A 17,858-nucleotide genomic window follows, 5' to 3' on the forward strand; every position below is an offset into this window, starting at 1 on the left:
CATTAGGCTCACACAAAGCACCCCTTTAAGGAAAGATGCGATACATGAAGAATATGTCGCCTGCTTAAGATTATGAATACCACCATTTCTCCAACCCTGATGTTAGGGGGGAAAGCATACACATCATATACTTTTTACTGGTATTTGGACAACTGGGTAAAAGAGAGCACAGACAGGCTCAAACACACAGCTTATTAAATCTCCCCTTTATCTGAGTTTCTGGAGAATACCTTCCCTGGCCAGCAAAATAGTCCAGAAGAAGGTGGAAGTTCATACAGAGAAAGGATTAGTATCAAGAAAACTACAGACACAAAGAAAACTTCACTTTTTAATATGCTTTTAACTGAAATGTGTGGTTCTTCAGTTATATACAAAAGCAGCAAGGGTTTTTTATGCAACCTGTCTACCAGGAAGGCATTATACAATTAGTAATGCTGTTCATAAACCTCCATGTTTTTTTCATTCCAGCGAAGCAGGCTTGCCACAGCTTGTAATCCTACATACAACTGAACCAATGACAGAGGAGCGATGATCATTTAGTCTCAGGCTCATAACCACCAAGCTCATGGGCTTCCAAGCTTAGAATGTGCACGTACAGACAGCATAGGTGCGAAAAATAAGAAAATTTAAAAAGGTCCAAGGACAAGGAAGGGATGCAGGTCCTGTAATACTTGCAGCCTTTTACACCAATGGGCCCTTGCTCAGTTTTCAAGAAGTTGAAACACTATGTTTGGGGTGGCAGTTTATTGTGTTTTAAGATATATAGCTTACACATGCTGGAATGAAGCACCTTAAAATTACTTAAACACAAGTTTGATGGCGAACTTAATCTGTACAATTGTAGCTTCGGGATACGTAAGCGGCAAACCCGGAAGTATGTTTCCATGTTTTTGCCGCGCACACATGCGCAGAAGCGCTCTACCGCCAAGCGTGCATGTGCAGAAGCAGTCCCTCCGGTTGTGGAAACCTCGGGATCCAACTGGAGCTCTGGAACGGATCCCGTCTGCAACCGGAGGTACCACTGTACTTTCCAAAATGTGGTGGTCCTAGGATTTACTAATTTTAAAAATACATTGGGTTGTACTCGTAGTGTTGATGTAAATGTTCTATCAGGTGCAAGGATTTCTCATCACACCATAGAACGTTCTCTCCCTGCATGTCCCCTAAATTTGTTCTGGGAGTAGATGTGGGAATTACCCACATAATAATGAATTTCCCATTTTTATCATAACTGCAATCACACAAAAACTTCTCAGCTGCTAAAGTTAGCAGCAAAATGACACAAGTTCCTATTGTTTAGTATTTAATATGAATGTGTTAAGATTTTTTGTATCTGTTGGCTCACTATCAACCTCAAGTCCTGGAAACTCACAGATCCTTAGCAGTGGGCATTTTCCCCCCTTTTAGATTTACAGGTGTTTATAGATCAGCATATGCGAGGAGCTCACTGAACACATAAAAACAACTAACTTTTGCAGGGTGGGATTTTGCTTCCAAATTGATAGGAACTCAAGCACAATTAATTTATTAGAGAGAGTGATATATTGTGAAGCACAAGTTACCATTCACATTTCAGTTGCCTGCACACAATCCATAAATCTGAATATAAATGAATTCATAAATTTCCTCATTTTTTAAGAAATAAGGGCTGCTTTACTGTTGATGGGTAGTTATATTAAAAGAAACTTTACTATAAAAAATAGTTTTTGGAACGCAGATTTTTTTAAAAAAATCCACAAACTTAAAATTAGCTGTAAGAATCTGAATGGATCTTCAAGAAATAGGAGGGATCCACCAAAAAGCTTATATTCACAGGTTAAGTAACAGTAAAAAGTGGTAGCAGCTTTTTAGTACATCAAGTTGCTGTGCAACACATGAGACGCTCCCCCAGCACCAGCTGTGATAAAGTCTTGGGTGCAGCGTCTCCTGAAACATTTTATCCGTAGAAGGTCATTCTTTAATATCCCATTTGGTTGAAAATGCTAGTTTCATGGAGGTTCCTCTGCTTGAAGAGGCTTCCTCTCTTAAGCATGCATTTCAAGTACTTAAGTGTGTCTCCATTTTAAAACAATCTGAATGGACGTAGCATTACCAGCTTCACTCTATGGTCTTGTCTGGTTCCTGAGAAGAATATGGGGTGTATCACTTCTGTCTTATTTTGCCTCGTAAGTGTCAGTGTGCCTCCGAATCAAGTTGAATTTGCCACTAGGGTCAGGAATGTACCATTTTTCCCAAACATCTGCGTAGGATGCGGTCCTTCCCCAGGGTTTGAAGTGTCCGTTCCAATGGAGTAGTTTGGCAGCTTTCACAAACTGTGGAGAGTATCTTTTGCCAGCACTCGAACCTTTGAATTGAGTAAGAAACGAGTGGATTTAGATTCCTATCCTGCCTTCTCTCAAAAGACTAGCTGGGTTCTATTAAAGGCTAGCAAGTCACATAATCAAAGTTCACAGCTGACTCTTAATTTTCAACCATTGTTAAAACACTGATTTATCTTTCAAATATCCTTTCTTACCCCCATTGCAACTGGGATGGGTGGGAGAACGCAGCAAGGATGCCTGAATAGCCATCACCAAAGTCATACCTCGTGTTGCGTTAGGTTCATGTTGCATCTTTTCAGTTTGTGAACGTGGGAAACCTGGAAGTGTATACTTGCGGGTTTCGCCATGTGCGCAGAAGCACCGCTCGGAACAGGTGGTGTCCACAACTAGAGGTACCACTGTATCTAGAAATCTTCCTGTGGCCACATTTAACTGACCACTGAATCATATTCAAACACCATGTTTCCAGAGCCATTTCACATCAAGGTCAAACTTCTCAAAATGTAGTAAAGAGTTCAGAGACAGGAAGAGGAAGAAAGTAAAGAATTTTGGGCAGACAAATCCACGGCTTCATTACCACACTTTCAAAGGTCCTGTAACGGAGAAAACGAGGCCTACAGAAGCAACCACTTCAACCAGCTTAAGTCTGGCAAAGGTAATCACATCCTCTTCCATTATACTTACCAAGATGGCGCACATTCCACATAGGATCAAGGTTTGAATGTCTCTTGTAAAATGCAATGAGCAGAGGGGGTGTAGTGATACTGCCTGCGAGAGTCCGACTGTATATTTCCTCTCTAGTCAGGGATAAGAAAGAAAATTTAACCAGCTAAAGACAGAAGTGCAATTCTTAAATAGGGTAAATATTCATTAATCCAATCGAGTGCTTCTCTTTTCAAATCGTTAATCATCCTATTAATGAACAGAACGCTTCTGTATTTGTACAACGTCTTATAAAACATTTTGTTTACAACAGTCTGTCAGGCACTGTACAGCAAAAGCAACTGACATACTTTGCAATGAGCCAGAAAAATAAATGGAGGAATCATCTGAGTGTTAGTGTAGCCCAGCTAAGAAACTCAGCTGCAAATGAGTATGTACCTTCTCTCAGTCATTGTCCACCATTTGCAATATAAGGAAAACATTTGCAAGGCAATAGTAACAAGGATCTCATAAAGTGTGTGACATGCTTTGGCTATTCAAAAAGCTCAGTATCGAGAGTACTGAATAGTATTTCCTACGCAAAAGGCTCAAAAAATAACAGGCAGAATAGAAGCAGAAGGAAGAGCCTGAGAAAGAAATGGGGATGGACCACCTAATAGCAGATGCTTAAGGTGATCATTCAGGACAACCTTTGTAAAAGTGTGTTGGTAGAAAGAAATAAAGGTGGTTTCATGGTCTGCGATTGGGGCAGCGGCGTGTTTAAAGAACAAGATAGCTGAAGGGATTTTAACTGAAAGATGACAGACCTGAAAACAATTTATATTCAGGGCTAGTAGGCTGAAGTAGATGCAGAAAGTAGCCTGGTGTCAGTGCAAAGATGATCCATGCATAGAGAAAGATTATTATCAACATGGTAGAAAGACCTGAGAAATACTTCTGGCAGTTCATCACTCTCCACCCCCACTGGAACACACAATGCTGTATTAGGCTTAGTCCCCCAAGTGGCAGTGTTAAGCAGAAATATGGGCACACTCACACAACATTAAGCGCCATCCATTTCTCCAGTTGCTGAGTGATGTTCTGTCGTTTCCATTCGGTTAGATTTGCAACAAAGACGCCCGGATTGAAAGAGCAGGTACTTGCTTTCATGGACAGCTTCCGAATTGCTTCTTTTTTATAATCGAGAAATCCAATGTAATTGTACTGAAAATTAATAGAAACTGGGTCTTTGTTTCAGTTACAAGAATCCCCAGAAGTCTTTACTGGTTACACACATCTCTCTCTACAGAAAGTTTCACTGCCCAACCCCTCTATTTGCAGAGGAAAAGATATCCCGTATGGAGATGCTAGCTTCACCAAAATGTGATGATATTTAGCAGTTTTATTTGGTTTTGTTTATTAGCTATTACATTTCAAATACCTTAAAATAACTATACTGAGGCAAGGTGAGTTAAATACAAAAAGCCCTCTGCGCCTTTCTGAATCAGCCACATTTTGCTTATGGCCATTATGTTCCAAAAATGGAGGCTCCCTACACAGCATACAGATTCTAAGAAGTAAGGAACCACCTACATCTATATTTACTCAAAAATAGCCTCCTCTTCCTGGCTGTTCAGCATACCATAGAGGACAACCTGCTCCTCCTCAGTGCTTAGAACAGGAAGTTGAAAGCGTTGCTTCAGATTACCATAAAGGAGAAGCAGATCTCCTCAAGACATGAGGAAGAAGACCACAGTTCCTGGTGTCCTAAGACCACTACATTCTGTAGCCTTCCCATGCAGACAGGTACAGGCATTTACCATTCCCTGAAAATTATACAGGCTACTGACTGATAAGGGCCAGGAATATATAGCATGCCCAGGAAGAAGCTAAGGTTCCTGTGATGGGACGATGAGCTGCTTGTGTGTAAAATCCTAGTCCCTCAGAGTTTGGTCAAGTTTGGAAAGCTCTGTCTGTAACGGAGCCCCTTAAACATGGCTCCGTCAGTCGCTGGCAGATTCCGACAGTGGTTGCTTTCGGAATCGCTTCCAACATAAAAGCTCCTTAACGGAAACACGTCTTCTGGACTCTCTGCGTGACAGTTTCCGGCGAGGAGTGGGTGTCCCTACAGGAGGTCCTGAAACCTCCCCACTGTTTTCGCTGGAAGTGTCTCTGAGCCATCCCTCCAGCTCCCTTTCCCTCAGCTCAGCTCCTCTCCCCCTACTGGTTCCCTCTTCAGCTGCTGAGTCTCTCCCAACCTGTGTGAGCCCTTTCACTTCCCTTCCTTCCGATGGCAGTTCCCTGACATCCACCTCCCCTCCAGGGCCCCCTTCATCCCCTCTCGCCCCCTCCTCTACGGGCGGTGAGGAGGCAAAACCCCAGAATGAACTTCCTTCATCTTCCGATGTCCCGAACACTTCTCTCCACCTGTTGCGGTTCCTGGTCTCGAAGTACTCCTCCTCCTCAGAGTCCATCTCCCCTTCCCCTTCCGATTCCGAGAATCCTTCCAACTCCTCCTCCTCATCGGTGGTCCCAAAGTATTCCCTCCGGAACCTCTCCACAGGCTGAGGTTTCCTTGGGAACCTTTGATGGAACGTTTCTATCAATACCTCGTCATTGATATCTTCTGCCATTACCCAAGTGTTTTCTGACTCCGGTTCTCCTTCCCACGCTACCAAATACTCCACCTGATCCCCCTTCCATCTGGCGTCGAGGATTTCTGCCACATGGCTGCTGCATTCCCTTTCTTCTATGACCGGTCCCCGAGTGGCCATCCCTTCTCGTCCCCCCTCATACGGTGACAGTAACGACCTGTGAAATACTGGGTGCAGTTTCATGTGGTTGGGTAACCGGAGCCTGAAAGCCACTGGGTTGACCTGTTGAATGACCTCAAAGGGACCCAATCTCCTGGGTCTTAATTTCTTACAACCTCCTTTGAACGGCAACCCTTGGGTTGACAGCCACACCCTATCTCCCACCCTTATGGTTTCACCTTCCCTTCGGTTCTTGTCTGCCTGCCTCTTGTATTCTTCCTTCGCCCTTTCTAAGTTGAGTTGGAGCTGACGATGGATTGCTTCCATTTCTTCTACAAAATGCTCGGCTGCCGGGACACCCCATCTCTCCCCTTCTCCCCCTGGGAAAGCCCTGGGATGACACCCATAATTAGCCAAGAAGGGGCTCATCCCTGTGGACACATTCTCGGCATTGTTGTAGGCAAATTCCGCCAGCGCCAACTTTTCTACCCAGTCATTCTCTCTGTCATTGACATAACACCTCAGGTATTGCTGGAGGACCCCGTTTGCTCTTTCCGCCTGCCCGTTGGTTTCAGGGTGCCGGGCAGTCGAAAAGTTGACCTCCACCTGCAGTAAGCTCATGAGCTTCCTCCAGAACCTGGAAGTAAATTGTTTTCCTCGGTCTGAGACCACCCTCAATGGCACCCCGTGCAACCTAAAAATGTGTTCTACAAATAACTTCGCTGTCTCTTCCGCCGTGACTGCATGCGAGCAGGCTACAAAGTGGCACATCTTTGTTAGTAGGTCTACCACCACCATGATGGCTGTTTTCCCCTTGGACTTCGGCAGATCAGTCATAAAATCTATCGACACTGCCTCCCAAGGTCGTTCTGGGGTTGGTAAGGGTTCTAATAGCCCCGCCGGTGCCCGCCTCTCCCCTTTGGCTCGCTGGCATTGCTCACACCCTCTTACATACTCCCGTACATCTTCCCTCACCTTAGGCCACCAAAATTCCCTGGTGACCAACCACATGGTTTTGTGTTGTCCAAAATGCCCCGCCGTGGGGCTGTCGTGCAACTGCTTGAGTACCCTCCCCCTTAAGTCTCCTTCAGGGATATACAGTGCCCCTTTGTAATACAAAGCTCCATTTCTTTCCTCGAAACCCCCTGGTTCCTCTCCCTCACCCCTAAGACCTCTGAGCTTATTCTGGGCGTATTCATCATTCTCTGTTTCCTCTACCAGTTCTCTTTGTCCCACCAATGCCGCCCCACACACCCAGCGGTCCTCTGGAATGACATGTCTCTCTTCGGGTGCTCCCTCCCCCTCCAAATATTCAGGTTTGCGTGAGAGAGCGTCCGCCCTAATGTTCTCTGGGCCTGGCACGTAACAAATCTCAAAGTTAAATTTGGAGAACTCCTGGGCCCATCTCACTTGCCGTTGGTTGAGCACTCGTGCCGTCCTCCAATACTCTAGGTTCTTGTGGTCAGTGCACACTTGCACCTTATGTTGTGCGCCAATTAGCAGGTGCCTCCATCTCCGGAACGCCTCATGAATGGCTAGTAGTTCTCGGTCATACACCGTGTAGTTCCTCTCGGATTTGTTCAGCTTTCGCGAAAAAAAGGCACACGGTCTCCACTCTGACTCCTCCTTCCCTGGCTGCAGAAGCACCGCCCCAATAGCTCTGTCTGATGCGTCAGTTTCCACTCTCATCGGTTTTTGTAAATCCACATGCAGGAGTTGTTGTTCCGAGGCGAAGGCCCTTTTTAGTTCCTCAAATGCTCGCTCCGCCTCCTCAGTCCAAACGAACTTCTTCTTACTGCTGAGACAGTCCGTAATGGGCGCCGTCAGGTGGGCAAAGTTTCGGATGAACTTACGATAGAAGTTCCCAAATCCTAGGAACCTCTGCACATCCTTCCTTGTTTTGGGTGTTTTCCATTCCAGCACCGCCTGGACCTTGCCGGGATCCATGGCCAATCCCTTGTCTGACAGGCGATACCCCAGGAATTCCACCTCCTTGGTATGAAACTGACACTTCTCCAGTTTCACCCACAGCTGGTTGGCTTGCAGCCTGCTCAACACTTCTCTGACGTCTCTCACATGCTGCTCCTCATTCTCAGAATACACCAACACGTCGTCTAAGAAGGCCACACAATTCTTGTAAAGCAAAGGCCCCAGGACGTGGTTCATAAACGATTGAAAGCACGCGGAGCCTCCTTGTAGGCCGAAGGGCATAACTAAATATTCAAATGCCCCCAAAGGGGTGAACATGGTGGTTTTCCATTCATCCCCCTTCCTTATTCGTATCAGGTTGTACGCCCCCCTTAGGTCCAGTTTAGTAAAAATCTTTCCCTTCCTGACCCTTGTCAAAATGTCGTCAATCCTGGGCATAGGGAAAGCCACTGGTTCTGACACTGCATTTAAGGCCCTGAAGTCACACACAAGCCTCGGCTTGTTCGTGTTTTTTTTATCCACAAAAAACACTGGGCTGCCCCCCACCGCCCTGGACTCTCTGATGAACCCTCTCTTCAGGTTCTTGTCAATGAACTCTCTTAGCTCCTGCATCTCTCTGTCTGACATGGCGTACAGCTTGCCTACAGGGAGCTGTGCCCCAGGGAGTAAATTGATTTGACAGTCAAAGGGTCTATGCGGGGGTAGTTGGTCAGCTTCCCTTTCGCTGAAGACGTCGCGGAGATCTGCGTATTGTCGTGGTACCTTCACGTTCTCCGTTACTTCAGTCCCTGCTAGGGTGGCTTGGGCCCCTGCCAAACCCTTTCCCTCTTTGCAGTGTTCTAAGCAATGTGCTGAACCAAAAGAAACCACTCTCTGATGCCAGCCCACCAGCGGATCATGTAACGCTAGCCAGCTCATCCCCAATATAATGGGAGCTCCTCCCAAGGTGGCCACATTAAACGCTATCAGTTCGGTGTGCCTTGCCACCTTCATTATCATTGGGACGGTCTGCAAGCTGACTTCTCCTCCCAACAGCTCCCTGCCATCGATCGTGGTCACCTGCAGGGGGTTGCTTAAAGGGATCGTCTGTATCTGGTGTTCAGCTGCAAACTCTTTGCTCATGAAATTGCAGGAGCTGCCTGAGTCCAACAGCGCCTTTATCTTTAGAGGGTGTCCGTTTGGCAGCTCTAGCGCCACTTCTATCACTAGGGCGGGTTTAGGAGGTTCTGGCGTGGGCACTTTCACTGCTCTTTGGCCTGGCTGCTGTGCCCCGACGGTGGCAGCCAGGCGTTGGCTTTTACTTGCTTCGGTATTTCTTCCTCTCTTCCCTCCACAGCTCCTACCATCCCTTGCCATTCCTTCCTCTGGGGGCAGACGCTGGCAAAGTGACCTGGCTGTTGGCAGAGATAGCATTTCCGGGCGCCTTTTCCCTCCTTCTTTCCCCCCTCACTGGGCTTTGAAACTGCGCGCGCGCGCGCTGTTCCGATTTCCATCGGCTCTGCCGGCGGGAAAGTTGGCTCTGGAATGTCTGGAATGCGGAACTCCTTCCAACGTTCCCCCTTCCCTTCCCGCCTCTCCAATGCTCTCGCCTCCTGGCGCGCTCCTATGGTCAGCGCTGATTTGGTCAGCTGGTCCATAGACTCCGCCCTGGGCGCCCGGGAAAGTTCGTCTTTCACAGCCGAAGAAAGCCCTTCTTCAAAGAGCATTTGAATGGGTTCCGCCGATAGATCCCACCCCAATTTATGGATCAACATGGTGAACTCAGTCCAGTACTCACGGACAGATCGGCTCCCCTGTTTGCAAGCCATTAACTGTCTGCGGACCACTCCCTGTTCAATATCGCTGGAAAACATCAGATCCATGGCGCGAAAGAACTTCATCGTGTCCTTTAGGACGTCACTATTCGCTGCCATCAGGGGTCTAACCCAGTCTCTCGCCCCCTTTTCAAGATGCCCAATCACGAAAGCCACTCGTGATTCCTCGTCAGGGAATTCATCAAACTGCAGATTGAGGGCATATTGCATCTCTGTCCGAAAGCCATGATAGTCTTTGGGCTCCCCCCCAAACTTCTGCACCAATCCTGGTACCTTTCTGACGAGCTGGGTGTCTTTCCCCTTTTTGTCTGCATCCTGAGCCCTCCTCTCCTCAAGCCTCGCCGTCTGCAGCGCTAGCTGGACCTCCAACACCCGGTACCTTTCTTCCAGGCTTGGACCCGCTCCAGCTCCTGCTTCTCCGGTTCCGGCTGGGTTGCTCATGATGCCTTCTCCTGCACAAGCTGCTCACGAAGACTGTCGGAATGCTGTGATGGGACGATGAGCTGCTTGTGTGTAAAATCCTAGTCCCTCAGAGTTTGGTCAAGTTTGGAAACCTCTGTCTGTAACGGAGCCCCTTAAACATGGCTCCGTCAGTCGCTGGCAGATTCCGACAGTGGTTGCTTTCGGAATCGCTTCCAACATAAAAGCTCCTTAACGGAAACACGTCTTCTGGACTCTCTGCGTGACAGTTTCCGGCGAGGAGTGGGTGTCCCTACAGGAGGTCCTGAAACCTCCCCACTGTTTTCGCTGGAAGTGTCTCTGAGCCATCCCTCCAGCTCCCTTTCCCTCAGCTCAGCTCCTCTCCCCCTACTGGTTCCCTCTTCAGCTGCTGAGTCTCTCCCAACCTGTGTGAGCCCTTTCACTTCCCTTCCTTCCGATGGCAGTTCCCTGACAGTTCCCAATCCTTAGCTTCTAAAATCCTACACAGGTAAAAAGGGGGCACTTGGCTTCATTCAATGCTTTGGAAAACCAAAAGGCATAAAGCACTCCTGTAAAACAAACGCAACCACAAGGGTAGAGGCAGCCTCTAAGAACTGGGGCCTGTAACATTCGCTTTCTTTTTTTACAATTATTTGCACCTGGTTTCCTGCTCCACGAACTGCAAACTTATTTGAGGTAGAGTCGCAGTCATCTGAGAATGCAGCTGCATGACCCTGTTGCAGTGGAGTGTTGTAAAGTTCAAAGATATCATCTGAAAAAGCAATCCAAGCAAAGAAGAAATGGTAGTTCAAAACAAATTATAAAACCCTGTCTGCCATCCTGCTCCCGCCCCCCACAATCATTTTCAATAGTCAGCTGCAAATACGGGAAACTAAAACAGTTATCTTTCAGTTTATGATGGTTATATGGGCATATGCCACAAAAAAAATCTCATTTCAAAAGAAAACCCCGAAACGTGCCTAAAGCAGCTCTTTAGATCCCAGACACAGTCTTGCCTCTGATAACTTCATTTCATTCAAAACATGGCTTTATTCTCATGTATGCACAGAAGTGAAGAGCAGTGTGGAGCTTAAATACATCTTTTGCAAATATAAACCATTTCATCTACAAATAAGTTATTACTGAAAATGCCAAATTCATTCCAACATGTTCTAGAGAAGCCTTACTTTAGTCTCTAAAGCTGGGAAGAGTACAGATATCATGGAAAGCTCAAATCAGGGTGTAGAGTTCATAAGTCAATTTCATATTTCAAGTTAAAACAGCAGTTTTAATTGCACTAAGAAGATACTGCACTAAATAATTTTGTGTTACTGTATTTCCCCCCTAAAACCAGTATAACTCTCTTGGAATTATAACGTAATGTGTTTCCTGCATTACAGGAGGTTGGACTAGATGATCCTTGGAGGTGCCTTCCAATTCTATGACTTCATCCCATTTCTTTAGGTGGGCTAAAATCTGTCCCCCGCCCTGAGACAGGATAGGTCTACAGAAAGACGTTTCCATCTCTGAAAGTATTTGCAGGAAGAAAAGTACCTTGAACAACCACATCATCATCCAAGTAAATGGCCTTTTCTGCATTAGGGACCCAATTAGGCAGATAGAATCTTGCAAAGGTTAGCTAGGTAGAAACAAAAGGGAAGAAGAATAAGAAGAAGATGATGAATGAATGAATGAATGAATGAATGAAAGAAAGAAAATCTGACATGCCAGACACAGGTTTTAAATAACCATAATCTCTCTTAACAATATATTTTGGTCGCTAACAAAGCTTATAGTAAATAAACAATTTATTGAAACTTAGGTTGCTGGTAGAATTTTCAACCGTCCCAACTTAATTTGAGGAATACAATCAAGCTCTTCTCAAGTTCTTCTATTAGAGTTCTTCTCTAATAGCATCAGTAGTTACAAGTCAGATTTTTCAAAGCTGCCATATCTAAGTATATATTTTTCATGAATTATCAGCAACCTGAAAGGAAGTTAAAATAATATAAATCAGTACAAGTACTCACAGGTTTAATCGAGTCTGGCATTTCAGACTTAACCTGCACTTTTCCATCCAGCATACGAGGGTCAAAATCCAGTATTTGGTATTTCACATTTTTCAGACTAGTTTTACTAAGCCATGATCTGTACAGGGAAGAGAGCAGTAAAAATGTCACAGGTGGCTGCAGTGCCTATTTCAAGCTCCAGGTGGTTTGCCAGCTACAGGCTGGGATAGCCTTTCTAGTGATCCATGCTACTGTAATCTCACATCTAGACTGCTGTAATTTGTTTTATGTGAGGCTATCGCTGAAGACAGTACAAAAGCTATAACTGGTGCAAAATGCTACTGCCAGATTACTGTGTGGCATACCAAGTTGGAGTCACATTACACCTATGGCCCATTATCTCCACAGGCTGCCCATAAGCTTCCAGGCTCAGTTCAAAGCATTGTTGTTAAATCATTATTCCAAAAATGATTTGGGTCCAAATACTTGAAGGCAGTGCTTTTTTCTGGGGGTACGCAGGGGTATGCACACCCCTAAACATTTAAGAAAAAAGCACTGTTTGAATGATCACTTCTATTTTTCAGAGGAGCTAGATGAGGATCGTGAAAGGGGAATATTTTGTTTTCAATACCCTGCAAATCGGTTCTGAAACTGGTAACAGTGAACAGCATCTGCAAGAGTAATTCTCTGAGATGTCTCTTCTTGGTCGATCCTATTTCAGTTTGGCTATATGAACGTTCTGCTTGGCTATACGTAATCAGTACTTTATTATCTATAGCTTCTTGCAGAGAATACAGGATTACAAAACAGAGGACGGCGTATGTTTGCTGCTTCAAAGTAAGCATTACTAAACCTGGAAACCTTTCGCAAACGAAAACCAAGGAAGAAAATTTCTCAAACATACTTTACCTCAGATGGTCCACTGTGTCATTCAAGGTGACAATATGGAAGGCCACATTGGACTTGGTGTTCTGCTGAATACTGTTCACAGCTGCAATTACCCCACCAAGCCTATCATCAGATGCTGTAATGACCACAGGAATCTCCTTGTCATTCCAGTCCTCTGTCAACCTTTGAGGTGCCTCAGGTATAAAATCTATCGGTTGGAGGCCTAATGGACTTGAATCTGCAGAATAAGGGCACGGTGTGCACAGGTTTATTATTTAAACAACATTCTGGGCATGCTCAATCTAATGTCACTCACTCTTAAGTCCTGTTAAATATCAAGGACAAAGTTAAGTGCACGCTTTGAAGAGCTTAATTTTTGCTAGTTACGCCTTATATAATTTTTACACATTTCTTTAATTCCTCCAGTTACTTCCATTAGCAGGGCCAGCCCAACCAGCAGGCGGACTGAAGCAGCTGCCTCAGGCACCCCGATAAGTGAGGCTTTGGAGGGGGAAGCCTAACGTGGTGGACAGGATGGGCCATGTGGTGAACAGGAGCAGCCAAGGGTATTTTACCAGACTTCAAATTGGGTAACTAATCTGTGGCACTCCAGATGCAGTTGAATGTCAACTGTCATTAGCCCTAGTTACCATGGCTAAAGGTCAGGGATAATGTGAGCTATAGTCTAATATGTCTAGGTGATCACTGGTGAGCCATCCCTTCAAATCAAACTTTTTATCTCTTCGTAATGATTGACCATGATATTGCAATGAGATTAAATTTTCTTTCAAGTAAGATGACCCTTAAATCCTATGGCTTAGTTTATTTGGGATATGCAGCTATGTTTTGTTTTTAATCTACCTACAGCTATATTTTGAGTTATCTAATGTTGTTCTGTTTATTGTTTTTATGTAAATCATTTAGAGGTTTTTTATCATATTAAGCAGTATATCTTTATAAATAAATAAAATTACTCTTGACATGATAGCCGCACTTCAAATGGTTTGATATTTCTGTGAAATAACTGAGATGCAAGTATATATTACAAAAAACAATCTATGTGAAGGACATAATTTCACCAACACAATGATTTGTTACCTCCCACATAAATATTATTACTGAAGCCCAGACTCATAAAAATAAGAGAGAGACACCATACCTGATAATTCCCTTTTCAAGAGATCACTGAGACCCAGTATGTTGTGATGCAACACTAGCAAAAATATAACAACAGCAAGCACCAAAATGAAAATGTTTACTGAAAGGGAACAAAGAAAAACATGATTAGAATAATAATAATGGCCAAGTATGACTCAAGTATACTGATTTTTAAAATGTGCCATTTGGGGAAATAATACCTTTTCTGAACGTCATTTCTTCCTTTCACTCTGGATGAAGTGTTGAGCCTCTCCAAATGTCTACAAGAAAAACACACAACAGAGAACCATTCTGCAAACTTACAAAAAGGCATAACTGAGAGTACCACATTCAAATATAAAAAGTATTGTTCTGAGTCGTGAATAAAGATTTCAAGTAAATATCCACCTAGGATTCCACCATGCACACAACAAGGAGCATCTTCAGATATAATTTCCCATACATCTTTGTCATGGCATTTTGCCAGCTCATACCTTTTACCTGATATGCTGAAAGCTATTTATGGGGAGAGTAAAAGAGTAGACTTGCACATGTTTTCCTTAGAAGAGTACCACACAATAAGCTAACATCTATACATAAGCTAACAGAATGCGGCAGCTAGACTGGTGACTGGAAGTGGCCGCTGAGACCATATAACACTGGTCCTGAAAGACCTACGTTGGCTCCCAGTACGTTTCTGAGCACAATTCAAAGTGTTGGTGTTGACCTTTAAAGCCCTAAACGGCCTCAGCCAGGCATTACTAAAGGAGCATCTCCACCCCCAACGTTCAGCCCAGACACTGAGGTCCAGCGCCAAGGGCCTTCTGCGGTTCCCTTACTGCGAGAAGCGAAGTTACAGGGAACCAGGCAGAGGGCCTTCTCAGTGGTGGTGTCCGCCCTGTTGAATGCCCTCCCGTCAGATGTCAAGGAAATAAACAACTATCTGACTTTTAGAAGACATCTGAAGGCAGCCCTCTTTAGGGAAGTTTTTAATGACCGATATTTTAATGTATTTTTAATCTTTTGTTGGAAGCCGCCCAGAGTGGCTGGGGAAACCCAGCCAGATGGGCGGGGTAGAAATAATAATAAATTATTATTAGAATTAGAATTTTAGCAATTCAAAAACTGAAGTGACAGGGATAGGTTTGCTCACAGGGGCAAAACCAATGGCAGTGCTGAAAGCCACATCTCTCCCAGGTCTTAGACCCTCACTAAACCACCCATTTGCAAAGTGAGACAAATACAAAGCATTTTTGTCTACAAAGCAGGCTGCAATCCAGTTAAGGACAGATGACTTGGCATTCAAACAGTCCAGGTTTACTAAACCCATTCACCTCCTAGAATATTTTCACTGTGTGGTTTGTTCCACAGTCAGAAATTTTCATTGCTTTTGTCGCTACACTGTCTTCTTTAAAACATAAGCAACAATCTGTCAGTTTTCATGTGAGCTGAGCTCCACCTGCCTTCTAGTCATCTATACTCCTGCTTCTCCTACTCTTGCAAAAAACAAAGAGATGCAAGCTGCTTAAGGCGTCAAAGAAGATTCCTGTGAACAGACTTGATAATCAGAGTCAATCTGTTGTTTCACAGTAAAACTAGTAATTTAAAAACTAGTAATAATAAAAAAGTTTTTAGCTATTCCTATTCTATCTGTAATCCATTTTAAGTCCCTGTCAGGGGAAAAAGGCGGGGTTCAAATAAATAAATAAATTCATTTCATACTTCATCAATTATCGATATGTGCCCACCAAACTTGAACATTTTTATACAACTTGACCATCCTTCAAATAATTGGTCCCCATTTTGGATTTACAGTATCATCCAAGGATATCAAGACCAGGACTGGGGAACTGCCAGTCCATGAGGCTTCCTCTCCCTTGCTCCTCATCCCTTCAATTCAAAGCAACTAGGCTTGAAAAAACTTCACAATGGAGTCAACAGGAGGATGTTTTCAAGCATAAAAAATCCACACACAAAGAGAGTGCAATCATTCTTGAAACCCCATGTAGGGTTGTTTGCAAGTCTAACTGCCGGGGAGATGGGTTGCCAGTGTCCAGGCGTCCACATTTTCCCCAGGTGATGAAGCAGAGGACTCTGAAACAAAAAGGGGAAGGCATGCAGGGCATACCCCACAAGCCTTGCCACCCAATAAGCCTTCAAGGGCTATGAAGTGGCGCTACCATATTTGGACTCCATGGAAGGCTCAGCGCGGCCAGAGCTTTCCATCACAGGAAGATGGAAGAGGAGCTGGGTCCCTGTAAGAAAAACCCTGTACTCGGGTTGCAGACGTAATCCGTGACGGAAGCATGTCCGCGACCCACAGCGTTTGCATCCTGAAGCGCCCGTCTGCACAGCCGCCGGCCCAATTTGGCGCTTCTGCGCATGTGGCGAAACCCGGAAGTAACTTCCGGGTTTCCAGTGGTCCGCAACCTGAAAACACGTAACCTGAAGCATCCATAACATGGGGTATGACTGTAATGGAGAAGGCTGGGTCCCTATAAGAAAAACAGCACCTTCCAGTACAGCTCACAATTAGGAGACAGCAGTGTAAACTTTGCTTTCACAGAGCACAGCCTGAGTGCCTGTATTCAGGGTATACCCTTCTCTATCTACCTCCACTCTGCCTAGTTTGTAGCCAGAATGTCATAATACACATATGAAATGGAGATCACAGCTGGCAAAGGAAGGGTTAACTCTCCCCTCCCTGTGTACTGCAGCCACCACCACCCTGCAGCAATTAGCCTTGAAACCACCTTCTATTGGTGCCAACCTTTGTTAGCCCCTTCCCTACACAGCTGCAAGTTCACTAAAGTTCACCCCCTCCTCCATACCTCAAGCGAATGGGTGTGCATTGGGCAGCAAAACAGACAAGTACGAATGCGTAGGGTGTGCAAATGAGAATGAGTGTGCATGGGCTAGCAGTAGCCACATCCACCTCTAACATATGCCCTCAACATATGCTCCATGCAATGGGCAGCTCTGTCAATAACGCAGGAGACCCTGAATCTCAGGGTTGTGGATTCGAGCCCCACGCTGGGCAAAAGACCTCTGCATTGCAGGGGGTTGGACTAGATGACCACCGTGGTCCCTTCCAACTCTACAATTCTATTATTCTATGGACCCTGGAAGATCAGCCATGAGGAGAGAATGTAGCCCTTGGCTTGAAAAGAGAGAGATTTAATTCTGAAAAATTAAAGGCAGGCAACTGCTTTTGCAGCGCTCCGTTGGCTGTTCGCTGTTCTGTCACCTAGGTGCGTGGCCTGCAGCCTTTCCAGACCTTTTTAAAGAAACTGACATTTAATTCGTTTTGTCTCGCGCGTTATTTCTAACCTTCGGTCTGCTTAGTTCTGCCCATTTGCAATAATAATAATAATAATAATAATAATACTCTGCCCATTCGCTTTCTCACGGTGTAGTCGAAGTCCAGTGATGGGTCCCCCCGCCCCCGGCTCACACACCAGTTATTTTGCACCCTCCCAAACGGGAGCAGCCCGAATCCTCAGACACCAGCGGAAAAGCGGCGCATCCGAGGGGATCTGCCCCTCCAGGAAAGTGGACGGCCAGAAAGGATGGCAGGTGGGGGATTGCGCGGACGGGTTGATCGACGCCACCGAGACTGTTGTTACCGTACCTCTTTACCTGCTTCTTCTCCAGAAAGCGTGCGACCCTCCCGCTCCTGCTTCCCTCCGCGCAGTCTGGCACCCGCGAGAGAAATGCCAACTCAACAGCGCAAAGTTGTCAGCGGCTCAAGTAGCTGCCCCACGCGGTGCCTGATCGGAAAACAAACAAATGCGCAAAACAGGCGCAGCCGCACGGCGCCGCGCAAGGCAGCCTCGTTCACCCGATGCGCTGAAATGACAAGTTCTGCCCTCGGTCGGGGGGGAAAAAGCGCGGGCAGGCAGTCGGTTAAGACCCTTCGGAGCGCTCGAGGTCCCCTCCTCCGCG

At 45.5% G+C, this 17,858-nt stretch overlaps 1 protein-coding gene across 1 annotated transcript; it reads right to left on the reverse strand.

The window, feature by feature from the left end:
• Nucleotides 1-310: 310 nt before the first annotated feature.
• Nucleotides 311-17,746, reverse strand: GLT8D1 (glycosyltransferase 8 domain containing 1). Its single transcript, XM_080995394.1, has 10 exons — nt 17,545-17,746; nt 14,135-14,194; nt 13,936-14,034; nt 12,798-13,014; nt 11,910-12,027; nt 11,434-11,518; nt 10,539-10,651; nt 4,021-4,187; nt 3,006-3,118; nt 311-2,344 (listed from the first exon to the last, which is right to left on the reverse strand). Exons 2-10 carry the CDS (start codon nt 14,148-14,150, stop codon nt 2,154-2,156), a joined length of 1,119 nt encoding a protein of 372 aa, XP_080851520.1. The 5' UTR covers nt 14,151-14,194; nt 17,545-17,746; the 3' UTR covers nt 311-2,153.
• Between the last annotated feature and the right edge of the window lie 112 nt (nt 17,747-17,858).

Source organism: Podarcis pityusensis, assembly GCF_964106645.2.
Source record: "Podarcis pityusensis genome assembly, chromosome: 2".
Taxonomy (NCBI): Eukaryota; Metazoa; Chordata; class Lepidosauria; order Squamata; family Lacertidae; genus Podarcis; species Podarcis pityusensis.

Coding starts and splice junctions, on each gene's coding strand:
- GLT8D1 (XM_080995394.1), bottom strand. Junction 11,519..11,909: donor TGCCAGACTCGATTAAACCT/GTGAGTACTTGT, acceptor GTTTCTACCTAG/CTAACCTTTGCAAGATTCTA. Junction 4,188..10,538: donor TTCGTGGAGCAGGAAACCAG/GTGCAAATAATT, acceptor ATTAATTTTCAG/TACAATTACATTGGATTTCT.